Source organism: Cynocephalus volans, chromosome 5, assembly GCF_027409185.1.
Source record: "Cynocephalus volans isolate mCynVol1 chromosome 5, mCynVol1.pri, whole genome shotgun sequence".
NCBI lineage: Eukaryota > Metazoa > Chordata > Mammalia > Dermoptera > Cynocephalidae > Cynocephalus > Cynocephalus volans.
Window position 1 is genome coordinate 149,031,789 of NC_084464.1, and position 12,745 is coordinate 149,044,533.

Consider the following 12,745-nt stretch of genomic DNA (forward strand, 5'->3'; position numbering starts at 1 on the left):
GGAGCAGGATCAGTTTGTATTCATTGATGTATTTGCCTCCTTACATCAAATTTTGATGAGAAGTTTTTCCCTAAATTCCCATTTTTAATAACTATAAAATATGACACAAGCAAAAACTTACAAAGAAGTTGCAAGTACAGTCCAGAGAGCATCTCCTCCTGAACCATGTGAGAGTAAGGGGTCACGATGACGCCCTCTCCCCCTGTTTAATGATGTCATATACTGCCCTCTACTTCAGTATGGATTTCCTAGAAACCAGGACACTCTCCTAGTAACCACAATACCATCACCAAGTAGATCTCAAAACCATACATTACTGCCATCCCAACCTCAGACCCCATTCAAGTTTCTCCAGTTGTTGCAATAATATCTCTTATAGCCCAAGGATCTGATGGATTTTGGTATTTACTGTCTGCATGTTATGCTGAAGATGTGGGTTATGGTGTGTTATTTGTATTTGTATTTATATTTATATGACCACTATTAATTTGTGTCAACCAGAAGTCCTCATTAATATAGTTGAAAGATTTGAAACTTTTTCATCTATTTTTGTTGCTTCATTTTTGATAGTCGTTCAACTTAGTCTGAAGTGGAAAGAAACAGAAATCTTTCACCTACATTGAGAAATATATTCTACTTCAGCTGGATTTTTTATTGTTAACTTGTACTATGACCTACAACACTACAAGAAATAACCATATATTTACGTGCATTTTGGTATAAGTTTGGAAGCCTCAAAGTAATACTAGGATTGCTGTGTAGTAAGATGAGCATGATTTTTACTGTAGTCGATATTGTCAAATTATGTCAAAGGATCCATTCAATGTCAGAGCTTTGTTATTCCATTTCCTGTCCACCACTTGGTATAGCCATATAGTCCTGTTTTGCTCAGTGACAGAGATACCTTCTGAGAAAAGCATTATTAGGTGGTTTCATCATCGTGTGGACATCATAGAGTGTGCTTACACAAACCTAGATGGTATAGCCTACTACACACCTATGCTGTACGGTATAGCCTATGTCTCCCAGCCAGCATCACCACACATGTGTAATGCATAGCACTGCAACATTGACAGCTACAGTGTCACTAGACAATAGGAATTTTTCAGATCCATTATAACCTTATGGGACCACTATTGTATATGGGGTAAGTCATTGACTAAAATGTTGTTATGCGGCCCCTGACTCTATTTAGAAATATGAGAGAGCTCTATTAATTCCATTTTTTGTCCACCACTGTAAGAATGCTCTGTTATTCCGTTTCCTGCCTACCACTTGGTATAGATACATTTTAAAAGTTTGTTAATTTGATGGCTGTGTAAGAATGTCTCATGGTTCCCTTAATTTGTGTTAATCTTGATTACTTGGAATGTGTTGAACTTTTTCACAAACTTATTTGCCATCTGTGAACTGCTCATAGAATTTGCTCATAGAATATCTTAGGAAAATTAAATTTATTATTTTTTTGTAGGAGTTCTTTGTATATTCTGGATACTAGTCTTTTGTCTGTGGGGAAATAAAACTTTCAAAAATAGTGATTTTTCTGTTATGGGGACCTACTTCGCATTGGGGAAGGCAAAGTCAGGGCTGAGGAATGAGAAGAAAAATCACTACGTGGGAGGGTATGAAGTGTGCTAGGGCAAAAACAGAAAAAATTGCATTCCTTAGGCATTGTGACAGAGCGTCACAATAATGTTGGAGACCAACAGGCAGACCTCTTGTTAATTTGAGAGATCCTTAAAGTCTCTGTTTCTGTAAGAAATCTAGCAGAGTGACAAGTTTTCTTTACTCCATAACATGGAGGGAGAGTAAAATGCCATTAATTCACTGCTAGATTGTCATAATCAGATTTCTCCAGGAAACAGAACCAATATGATGTGTATATATATATATATATATATATATATATATATATATATATATATATATATATAATACAGGAGATTTGTTATAGGAATTGGCTGATGGGTTATGGAGTCTGAGCAATCTCACAATCTTTTGTCTGCAGGATGGAGAAAAAGTAAAGCCCATGGTGTCATTGAGTCCCAGTCCAAATCCCTGATTGGGGGATGATAATGTAAGTCCTGGTGTGAATCGCAAAACCTGAGAACCCGGAGCACCAGTGTCATAACCGAGGACAGAGGAGATGATGTCTCAGCTCAAGCAGAGAAGGGAATTCACACTTCTTCCACCTGTTTGTCCTACAGGAGCCCTCAATGGAATGAATGATGCCCACGCTGGGGGGGCCATCTTTACTCTACTGATTCAAAACTAATGTCTTCAAGAAACACCCTTACAGACACACCCCAAAATAACGTCTTTACCAGCTATCTGGCCATCCTGTATCCCAGTCAATTGACACATAAAATTAACCACAACATGGGTTATAAAACAAAACTCAAAGGGATTAGGTTTTTTTAGACAAGAGGTCATTATTTAAATATAATTGCAGGGTAATAAATTAGTAAAGGAAGCAATCATAAATATAATTTTGTTCTTCTTAAAGATGATGACAGAACAGGGAAAAAAATCCCCGAGGTTCCAAAGTCCAGCCCAATATTACACTGGCATTATCATTTTCAAGAACAAGATCGTGATGCAGAGAAGTCTTTGATTTTCCACAACCAAAGGAAAATATGAAAAATACTCTTCTGCTGAAATTTCTTGTTCAAGACATCTGTTTTAGTCCGTTTTGTGTTGCTATAACAGAAATACCTGAGACTGGGTAATTTATAAAGGAAAGAGGTTTATTTGGCTTACGATTCTGAGACAGCTGCATCTGGCACGGGCCTCAGGCTGCTTCTACTCATGGCAGAAAGTAGCAGGCAGCCGGCGGGTACGAGCAGATCACATGGCGAGAGGAAGCAAGAGAGAGGAAGCGAGCGAGAGAGAGGAGGTGCCAGGGTCTTTTTAAGCAATGAGGTCTCGTGGGAACTAATAGAGCGAGAACTCACTCATTAATACCCCCTCCCCCAGGGAGAGCATTAATCCATTCATGAGGGATCCACCCCCATGACTCAATCAGTTTCCAACACTGCCACATTGGAGATCAAATTTCCACATGAGTTTTGGAGGCGACAACATATCCAAACTCTATCACCATCAGAAGTTTAAGTGCAAGAATTCAATTAGTTAGCAGGAAGAGAAAGTGAATAAATATGTTAAGAAAAAGTGCTGAATGGAATTACCACCGAACTCAATAAAGGCCATGAGATGTATGACATGCACTGTCACTATGGCCTGCTTGAAGCCTCTGGATTTGGCGTAAGGTTTAAACTCTGGGTCATTGAGACAGGAACGGCGGTAGTAGAAAGATGGCCAACCAAAGGAAGAGGTGCTGAACAGGACAGCAGTCTCAGGATTCTTGGGAGCGTCTTCAGTCTTCAAACAAGAAACAAGTGTTGGTCCTAGAAGCTGAGGAAGTCCTGGGACTGTTCTCCTGGGGTGACCCTTCGCCAGCCCCTCCCCACCTCAGAGCCCACTCTCAGTAAGGGGCCTGTATTTCCCTCCACCCCCCACCCCCCACCCTTGGCCTGTAGGACTGCAGGCAAACACCCTCCTTTCCTCTTCTCTCTCAGCCTCCCCTTACCTGGTAGCAGGACATGCAGCTCTGAGTTTGACTGTCACCACCCTGCCCCATCCATTTCTGGTCAGACCCCCTGGGGACATGGAACTCCAGCAGCAGCTCAGCCCCTCCCAGTCCTGGAGTCAACTCTGCTCAAGGTAGGGACACTCAGGTGATTCAGAATGTGGAGTCTGCAGGAGGCTGTCTGCCTGCCAGGGCTATATCCCCAGGGCCCAGCCGGGATTCTCAGGGGTCCAGGAGGGACTGGCCTCCTTCTGTACCTCATCCTGGATAGACTCTACTGCTTGCCTCCACTTAATTGCTGTGACCCAAGCCACTTTCTGTGAAGATGCAGCCCTGCGCTCCAGCCTTTGGAGTTGGGTGTGCTGAGGCCCTCACAGCCCACTTTTCTTGGGATGACACCCAGATCCCTGTCCTCCTGGCTCGTGGATGGCCCCCTTCCCTTGCTCACCATGCAGAGCTCCCATGCTGCTCTTGCCCTACTGCAAGCACTGCCCACGCCTGTGCTCCTGCTGTCTCCACACCACCCGTCTCTGGGCCCTTCCCAAATAGGAATCTGGTCTGAAACAGGCCTGAAGTCACTAAGCCCTCTGTAGCATCAACAGCCCTGAGCCTCGGTATGGCCCTCCCCAGCGGGCCATTGATATTGAGGTGCAGAGACCAGCTCCACAGGATTCGTTGGACCTGAGTAGGTGGTGTGGATTCGGTGAAAAGGAAGAGACGGACCACAGATGTCTAGTGCAAGTCTGGACAACAACCACAAAAATCTTGCTTTGTTTATATTTTTTACTTAACCTTTTACATGATCATTTATCTTTTAATCAAAACATTTATTATTTCATCTCTATAGAAAAAGAAAAAACAGAATGTTCCAAAGCAATTATATTGTGATAAAAGCACCCACTCATGCATCAATAGTTCACCCCAAAGCCTGTGGCCTGTGGCCAGGAAACTATACAATAGCAGCATGCTTGGCATTGAAGAGCGTCAGACTTTTAGCAGCACCACACTCTCCCGGGTGAGCCACGGGCCGGCCCGAGCGTCAGACTTTTAGTTTAAACTATAATTCTTAACCTTCTTAGCTTACAATTTAACCCTTTTAAAATCTTACTTATACTTACTATACTTGATTTTAATAACATTGATTAGTTATGGTTAACAATTTAATATTGTTTATACTCTATATTGATCATTTTTTTTTTGGCAGCTGGCCGATACAGGGATCAAACCTGGACCTTGGGATTATCAGCACCGTGCTCTAACAAACTTCTATATTGATCATTTTAATTTATAATCAAAATCACTATGTTTATACCTTTTATTTCCCTGCCAATAGACTCCGGGAACAGCACAGGGGACAAAGCGAAAAGTTAAATGATCCTGCTCAAACTAATAAAAACACACTATATCATTCTTATTACTAAAGAACGAACATGTTCTTGGTAAATCAAGTGAAACTGTGGGAGTGGGGAGAAACAAAGAAATCTGTAACTGGTTGATAATCAATTAGTTATAAACATTACTGCACTCAGACCCACCGTCTCCCTGGGGGAATGTGGATAGAAATCCAACACAATAACTTCTTTCTACACATACAAGAGCATGACCACAGCCACAATGGGTCCATGCACACATCACTAACAAGGAAAATTAATGACAAAATTAAATGGAGCCAACCCATACCGGGAACATGCATCAAAAACACCTTTAGTATTGACAATGCCCTTTAAATAAACCAGTTAATTTTGATATATTTTAACATGTCCTTTGAGAAACGCCAGGGAATTTCTCAAAGCCATACCAAGCCAAAAGGTTAGGCTGTTTAATTCTGGGAAGCTTTGTTAAGCAACCAAAGGTGAACAAACAAGAACTTCCATGGAGCTGTGCCACACACATGGGACCCCCTTGTGGCCTGCAGAACAAGGGGTATCACTCAGGCTCCCATGCCGTTCCCTATGGCAGGATGGCTCACGGCAGTGAGGACTTGTCAGACCTCCCTCAGGGCTGAGCTTGCCCATGTCATTGCTATCAAGCGACATGAGATCTTGTTTACCTTGTCTCATTTGGGAAGGTCCAATCATGGGATGGGGTGGGCTCTGGGAACTCACTTTCCCATCTTCCCACCTCACCCCCCTATCCCTGGCTGTCTTCTCACTTATGCTCATGGTACTTGTCATTCCACGGGACTCTCCCTTGAGTGCCTCGAGTAATAGTAGGACATAGCAGATGAGGATCACGAGGAGGACCCAGGGGCTGGGTGTGATGGTCATGGCTTTGGAGTGGGCTGAGCCTGGGGCCGTGGTGGGTGGTGCTGAAACAGAAACACAAGAGTGACAGTTCTCATCCAGATCCCACCTCTGAGGAGATGCCTCCTCAGCCCCTGCTGCCCCAGGTCATCCAGCAGCACAGACACTTTCTAGCCTCTGCTATGTGGCAGCTGCTGGGACAGGTCCTGGGGTAGGAAGGGAGAGAGGAGATGGGTCGTGTCCTCAGGGGTCTCACACAGCTGCTGAGAGCAGCCAGGTGACAATGTAACCCGCCCCTGATGCTGTGGCAGAAGAGGAAGTGAGTATGAGGATGGTGGCAGGGAAGGGTCTCAGCAGCTGGCATTTGAGGTCATTTTGAAGAATCTGCAGAAAGAGACCAGGTGAGATGAAAAGAGAAGTGATTCTAGGATGAGGGAAAAATAAGAAGAAAAGCTCTGGAAAAATAATAATGCCCACACGTTTGAGGCCCAGGAATAAATCCATGGTGAATGGACCAGAATGCAATGAGGTTGAGGTGTCAGGTGACAAGGGAAAGGATGCGTAGAAATAAATACACATTACTCTCCCAGGAAGAACTGCCCTCAAATCGCTGACTTTGTGTCACACGCACACACATGCACGCGGTCACACATGCAAACATGCACATGTGCACACACGTACACACACACACATCTATGGGGTAGGAACAGCTCATCTGTAGAAAACTACCACATCCTCCCCTCATCACAGTCACCTGTAGTCTCTGGCATCCTCTCCCAGTGCTGCAAGATGTCCTCACGCCAGCTGCTGCAGACTTCCTTTGAGTTCCTCTGAAGGAAAGTGGTCACATGTCCATCATTCTCCCATTTCTCTTTTATGCCTGTGGCTCTAGGATTAACCACTGTCCAGTTTCCGTTGTCCAAGTCAAGGAAGAGAGATCGCTGTCCACTGAAGCTGAACTCCCAGGATGGCCTGGTGTGGTCATTGGTTTCACACAGACAAAATAATGTGCCCTGCAGGGTGAGAGGACCTGCCCCCAGCAGGAAAGGGATCAGCCTTTGGTCTTGACAAGTTTTGCCCCCACCTGGTATCCATGTCCTCTGCTCCCCTTGGTATTTCCTGACCCTGCTCTGCCTTCCAATCCCTCACCTTACTGCTCGGGCCCTGGCTGGGACCAACTTTTAATTTGACATAAACACAATAACGTCTCCAACCCCACAAGATCTGTTCTTTTTCTGCCCTGGGCCTTTTGCACTTACCGCTGGTTGTGAAAATCTTTTTATCAATGTTAGGCAGTTTATCTTTGAGCTCTTCTGCCATGTATTTCAGAGTTTCAGTCTGTCCCTTCCAGTCCACTGTGGTATTTGCCTTCTTCCCAAGGGGATCTATAGTTTTGAAATTCTCAGTGCCACAGAAATAGTCAAGAAAAATATTCTGATCCACATGTCCTTGAAATTCACACCATGGTTGTCCAATTCCACGATTAGGATTGATAGTGAAGTTATACCAAAGACAGTGAGTGTCTGTAAAAGAAAATGGAGGAGAGAGTTCTGATGAGGAGAAAAGAACCCATAGACACACCTTCCCAAAGTCCCTGTGACAAGAGAGTCCCTCTGAAGAGCTGGGCTGGCAGAGCAAGCAGCACCCCCAGCCATGCTGTCCCCCCACCCCCACGTAAAGGCTGCTGTTCCTCCCTTGCTTGAGGAGGAGGGGGTCGCCTCTGCCTGGGAAGAAACCACATGTCCACAGGCATGGCCACATCCCATCTGCTCACCAGGCCAGGGCCGCACCTATTAGCACACGAGCTTGCCAGGGAGGTGCCAGGCCTGCTACGGGAGGAAAAGCCAGGATGGCAGAGGGTCTCCAGAAGCAGCCCACGTGGACTGCAGGGAGATGGGAGGGTGCGGAGGGCCGCTCCTGAGGATGCTGGATGACAGCAGAATCAGAGAGAGGATGGAATTCAAGTGGGATAAGGGAGAGTTTATAATTATGGATCAAAGGATTTAGCATGGCCCCTGGGACATGGTACTAATAAGCTAGTAGGCTGGCTCTTAGAAGCTTGGAAAGTGATGGCCCACGCTTCATGAAATAGAAAATCTATGACTTCCAAAGTAAGTAATAGCACGAGGGATCAGTACTGCCAGAGAAGTACATATGCCAGAGAAGATGTAGTATGATGAGACAGAAAAACGTCCAGTCCACTATGGTCCATGAGAAAGCCTAGAGGACTCATTCTTGGCAAATGTATAAAGAAAGCACGGATGAGAAATGCACAAGAACCGTCAGAAGCTCAACAATGATGACTGCTGATGGCCAGGTTTGGCAATAATTGATGTGTTCCCAAACTAGGCTCCCGGTGGAAATGGGGGTGAATAATCCTGACATAATAGATGCCAGTTGGAGGCGCTCAAGTGTCAAAGCAAGGAGGGTGCAATGATCCATATGATTGGAAAGGTGGAGCGCCAGGCGGGGCCTGACCCCCAGAGAGCTGTGCCCACGGCTAAGAGAACGTGGGGATCCTAGAGGCAAAAGAGATGGGCAGCCACCTGGACACTGCCTGATTTAAACAATTACAGCAAAGACAAAACGGGTGGAAGATCAGGGAGATGAAAGCAGCCACCTCATGGAAAAGCTGAGCTCCTGTGCCTGGTACCAGAACTCAGCCTTTCCTCAGAGCCAGAATCTAATGCTTGAAGGGGAGGCCAGTGTCCAATGAGGAGGGAACCTTCAACACCACAGCAAGTGCAATGACTCCTTCCAGCCCTTCCCACAGAGCCATGTGGGGAAGCACAAAATCTTGACATTCCTACTGGGCACAGCGAATGAGTTGACCTCATACCCCGGACCTGAAGCATCACGTGGACCTAGGTCCTGCTCTCAGGGGTGTCCTGGGTCCACAGACATGCTCAATGGTCATTTCACATTCCGTGGATTTGTAGCAGGAATGAACAGTATTTTTGTTTAGTGAATCACTTGTGAGGTGAGAGCTACCCGAGAAGGAAAGGCCAAGTTCAATCTCCTTACACTACCTCCTCCATTTGCAGAAAGTACGTTTAAAACAAAATTGCATCCTGGAGGACAAGACAGGAATTAGTACCAACTTTAAAACCTCAAAGGAAGCGTGGATGTGACCCAAGCTCTCCCCCATTAATCCCAGCCTGGCCCCTAGAACTTTCTGTAAAAGGATACACAGTAAACATTTCAGACTTTGCAGGTCACATTGTCTCACTTGCCTACTCAACTCTGCTCTTGAAGGGTGAAGGCCGCCATAGACAATACTGAATGAATGAGTGTGGCTGGACCTGTCACTAGGGCCCCATGTCCCAGGACAACCTATGATCCTAGTGGCATCCATGGCAGGAAAAGGTGCTCTTTGGAGTTCATAGCAATTCCGAATTGGAGAATCACAATGCTAACCATAGTGTTCAGAAGCAAGGCCATGACACTCACAGTAGGGACATCACACCATGTCAAAGTGGCTCCTGGTATGGTCCCGGGCCCGGGAGAGATGGGGCCTATGGCCATGGGATGTCAGTGACAAGGCAGCCTCAGAGCTGCCCATCAGAGGCTGCGGTCCTCCCCCTCTAGGTCATTAGAGTCATTAGGTAGACAGGCCCAGCAGTCAGAAGATAGATGTGATTCCCCTGGGACTGACACAACCAAGGCCAGAGAGCAGAGATAACCTACAAGAGCTGGTGGCCCCGATGCCCAGGACACAGCATTGTTGCTCCAGCACCTCACCCTCCGCTCACACCTGTGGTGTCAGGGAGTGTCCTCTCAACAGCAAAGGAGGGGAGCAGTGGCCCCAGACCATAGGACCGCTTTTCTATCACAGCCACCACCCAGAAGCCACAGGACAGGACCTACTTTTGACTCTCACACTCACAGCTGAGGCACTACGTGAAGCTCTCCGAGGGGATGGGGTTGGAGCCTCATCCTCTAGGAGACATAGGTCCAGTAAATCTGGTGTCGGGAAATTTGGACAGTGACCAAATCTGGTCCCCCATTCATTGCATGTTTTCTTTGGCTGCTTTTGCACTCCCAAGACATAGTACGTGTCACAGAAACAGATACCCAATGGCCCACAAAGACGAAAATATTTCCTGCCTTCCCTTTATAGAAAAAGTTTGCCAATTTCTGTCTAATCAATGACTATTAGGTAGAATGTGGTCTTTCCAAGAGGCAGAACAGGTAAGTACTGGACCACAGGGTAGAAGTAGTTGTCCCCACCTACCGCGTCATCCCCAGGGTCATTCGTGGGGCAATGGTGCCCTCATCTCTCCTACTTTAGCTTTTGAGGGTGAGTTAGGGAGGTGTTTGCTGGGGTGCGTCCTCAGGAAACAGGATAAGGTGCCAGTTGGAGGAGGTGGTTAGGGCCCCTCTGGGGGTAGGAAGGTGAAGGAGGCCTGTGGGGTGCCTGGGGTTGGGGTGAGACGGGAGTAAATGTGGTGAGCTGGGTGGTGGCTCCGTTGGGAAAAATGCTGAAATAATTTTCTCACAAGCCTGCTTTGTTCTCGAAGTAATATCTTGTCTTTGAAACTATGTTTGCTTGCTCTGACTATAAATCACTGCTGGCTCTTTTGGCTTTTGTAACAAGAGCTTATCTGCACAGACCGCATATTCTAGCTGAAATCCTGAGAAAAGAAAAAAACACGTGTCAAGAGCCCCGGAACAGTCCGCCTATAAAAAGCCTTGTAAGACCTAGGTTCGGGGTCCAGGATTTCAGGGCAAGAGCCCGCCTGGCCCATTAGCGTAATAAACTTCTGGCTCTCCAACCCCTACCCCTACCCCCACGCCCACCCCGAGTGTGGGGTCGCTTCTTGCCTAGCCCGTTCTTCTACAACAGCTCAACAAATCCTGAGGGGACCGGTGGGAGCAGACCGCTGAGCCCTGGGGGTGCGTGTGCGGTGACCTGCTGGGAACGTGCGGTGGGACGTTCAAGGGCAAAGAGCCCTGGGGTGCTGGAGGGTTTGTGTGGGGTGAGTCTCACAGAGCAGAGCAGTATCTGCGGATGCCTGGCAGTGCCTGTGCCCGACACAGCATCTCCCCATTTACCCTGACCGCGCCTGGCCCTGGCCACGCCCCGGCTCTGGTCACGTCCCTGTCCTGTCCGGTGCCCAGGCGTCCGCTTCCCGAGGGCCCCCGCGGCTCTGGTCACGTCCCTGTCACGTCCGGTGCCCAGGCGTCCGCTTCCCGAGGGTCCCCGCGGCTCTGGTCACGTCCCTGTCCCGTCTGGTGCCCAAGCGTCCGCTTCCCGAGGGTCCCCGCGGCTCTGGTCACGTCCCTGTCCCGTCCGGTGCCCAGGCGTCCGCTTCCCGAGGGTCCCCGCGGCTCTGGCAGCCACCTCCCGATGGCGGCGTGGGGGTGCGGGGCACCAGCAGCGATGCCCGCCGCGCCGTCTCCACCTCTCCACCTCGTCCTCCTGCCATTACTTTTCCAGGGACTTCAGCCCTTTTTCTGCCCAGCTCCTTGCTCGGGGCTGGTTCCAGCCGCGCGGACTTGTGCAGCCCGAAAGGGCCCGCGGCGTAGAAAACCGAAGAGCGGCGGCCGAGCAACGGCGACGAAGGAGACCCCGGCCTCCCAGCAGCCGGCCCCTCCTCGTGTCCCCCTCAGTCCAAGGCCCCCACTCTCGCCTCCTCGCCCCACTCCTTAGGGTCCGTCTTTCGAACTCACCTGCCCGCCCCTCCCAGGACCAGCCCGGCAGCAGAAGCAGGAGCGCGAGGCTGCACACGGGGCAGGTGGCCAGGGACATCGTGGACCCGGAGCCCAGGGGACGATCGAGCCTCTGAGGACGGAGGCGGAGGCGCGGCTTCACCAGCTGGAAGGAGTCACAGAGTTCCAGGCCCTTGAAACTCCGGTGGCTCCGTCCCGGCCCGCCCACCTGCTAGCGAGATGCGCTGAGATAACTTCTGTCCTTTCTCCTTTGCTCTGCCAACTTGTGCCTGCTGCCCTTTCTCTTCCCATTTCCGTTTCCGCTCTCGGACCCATTACTCCTTTACTTAAAAGACAAGATTTTTCTTCCCTCAGTGCGTTCTGGTCTTAATCAAACGGGCTGAAGACAGCAGTCAGCTGTCCCTTCATCAATGAGATATTTTCTAGAAGGTTCTATTCCGATGGAGCCCCAGACCTTTTGGAAACAGAAGTTAACGCCTCATTGGAAAAAGTTTGGAGACACCAGGCAGGCATTCCACGTTCCAAGTTGCAGGTTTTGACTGACGATGAGGACAGCAACATCGCCACCGTGAGGCCTTAATGACTATTACCTTCTGCTCAAGTTTTGTTCTGCTAAGGGTGGTTTTATAAAAGCCACTGGCCCATTCACTGTCACGATTGTCTCTCATTCAGACGTTCTTGCGTCCATCCAGCCAACATTTATATAACTTAAAATTCACATGTCGGGCTCTTCTAGTGATGAGAGTAAAATCATCATTTGTTGAGTCTGAAAAAGAGTTCCAAGTTTTGGTAAGTGGGTCCTGGTCTTTATCTTTTATATCATCCACCCCTTCTAAGAGACCACCAGTGCCATGAAGAGGCCCTGGACTGTGAGCAGGGTCCCCTCTCTCATCAGGGTGGGCCTGACCTGTGTTGACTCCAGGGAAGGCAGGACTCATAACTGAAATAGGAAACCTGTGCTGAGTCCTTAGCATATGCGAGGACAGGGTTACTGCACGATCTCCTCATTTAATCTCTTTCCATAGCATTTGTTATTGTGCATCCATGTGTGGATATTGATGCACAGAAAGCTTAAGAAATGTGCACAAATATATGTAGCCAGAATTTCATGCTGGCTTCTATTTCTGAAAGTAGGATCTGTGGATGACAGATGTTAAAATCACCTCCAGGCCTACTGCATCCCCCTTTGGGGCTGGCCTGAGTCTGGCGGCCAGGAGCCCACATCAGCAGGGCCCTCAGG

At 48.2% G+C, this 12,745-nt stretch overlaps 1 protein-coding gene across 1 annotated transcript; it reads right to left on the reverse strand.

The window, feature by feature from the left end:
* Positions 1–4,440: 4,440 nt before the first annotated feature.
* Positions 4,441–11,962, reverse strand: LOC134378087 (UL16-binding protein 1-like). Its single transcript, XM_063097035.1, has 5 exons — positions 11,714–11,962; positions 11,506–11,617; positions 7,092–7,355; positions 6,587–6,862; positions 4,441–5,897 (listed from the first exon to the last, which is right to left on the reverse strand). Exons 2-5 carry the CDS (start codon positions 11,582–11,584, stop codon positions 5,428–5,430), a joined length of 1,089 nt encoding a protein of 362 aa, XP_062953105.1. The 5' UTR covers positions 11,585–11,617; positions 11,714–11,962; the 3' UTR covers positions 4,441–5,427.
* Between the last annotated feature and the right edge of the window lie 783 nt (positions 11,963–12,745).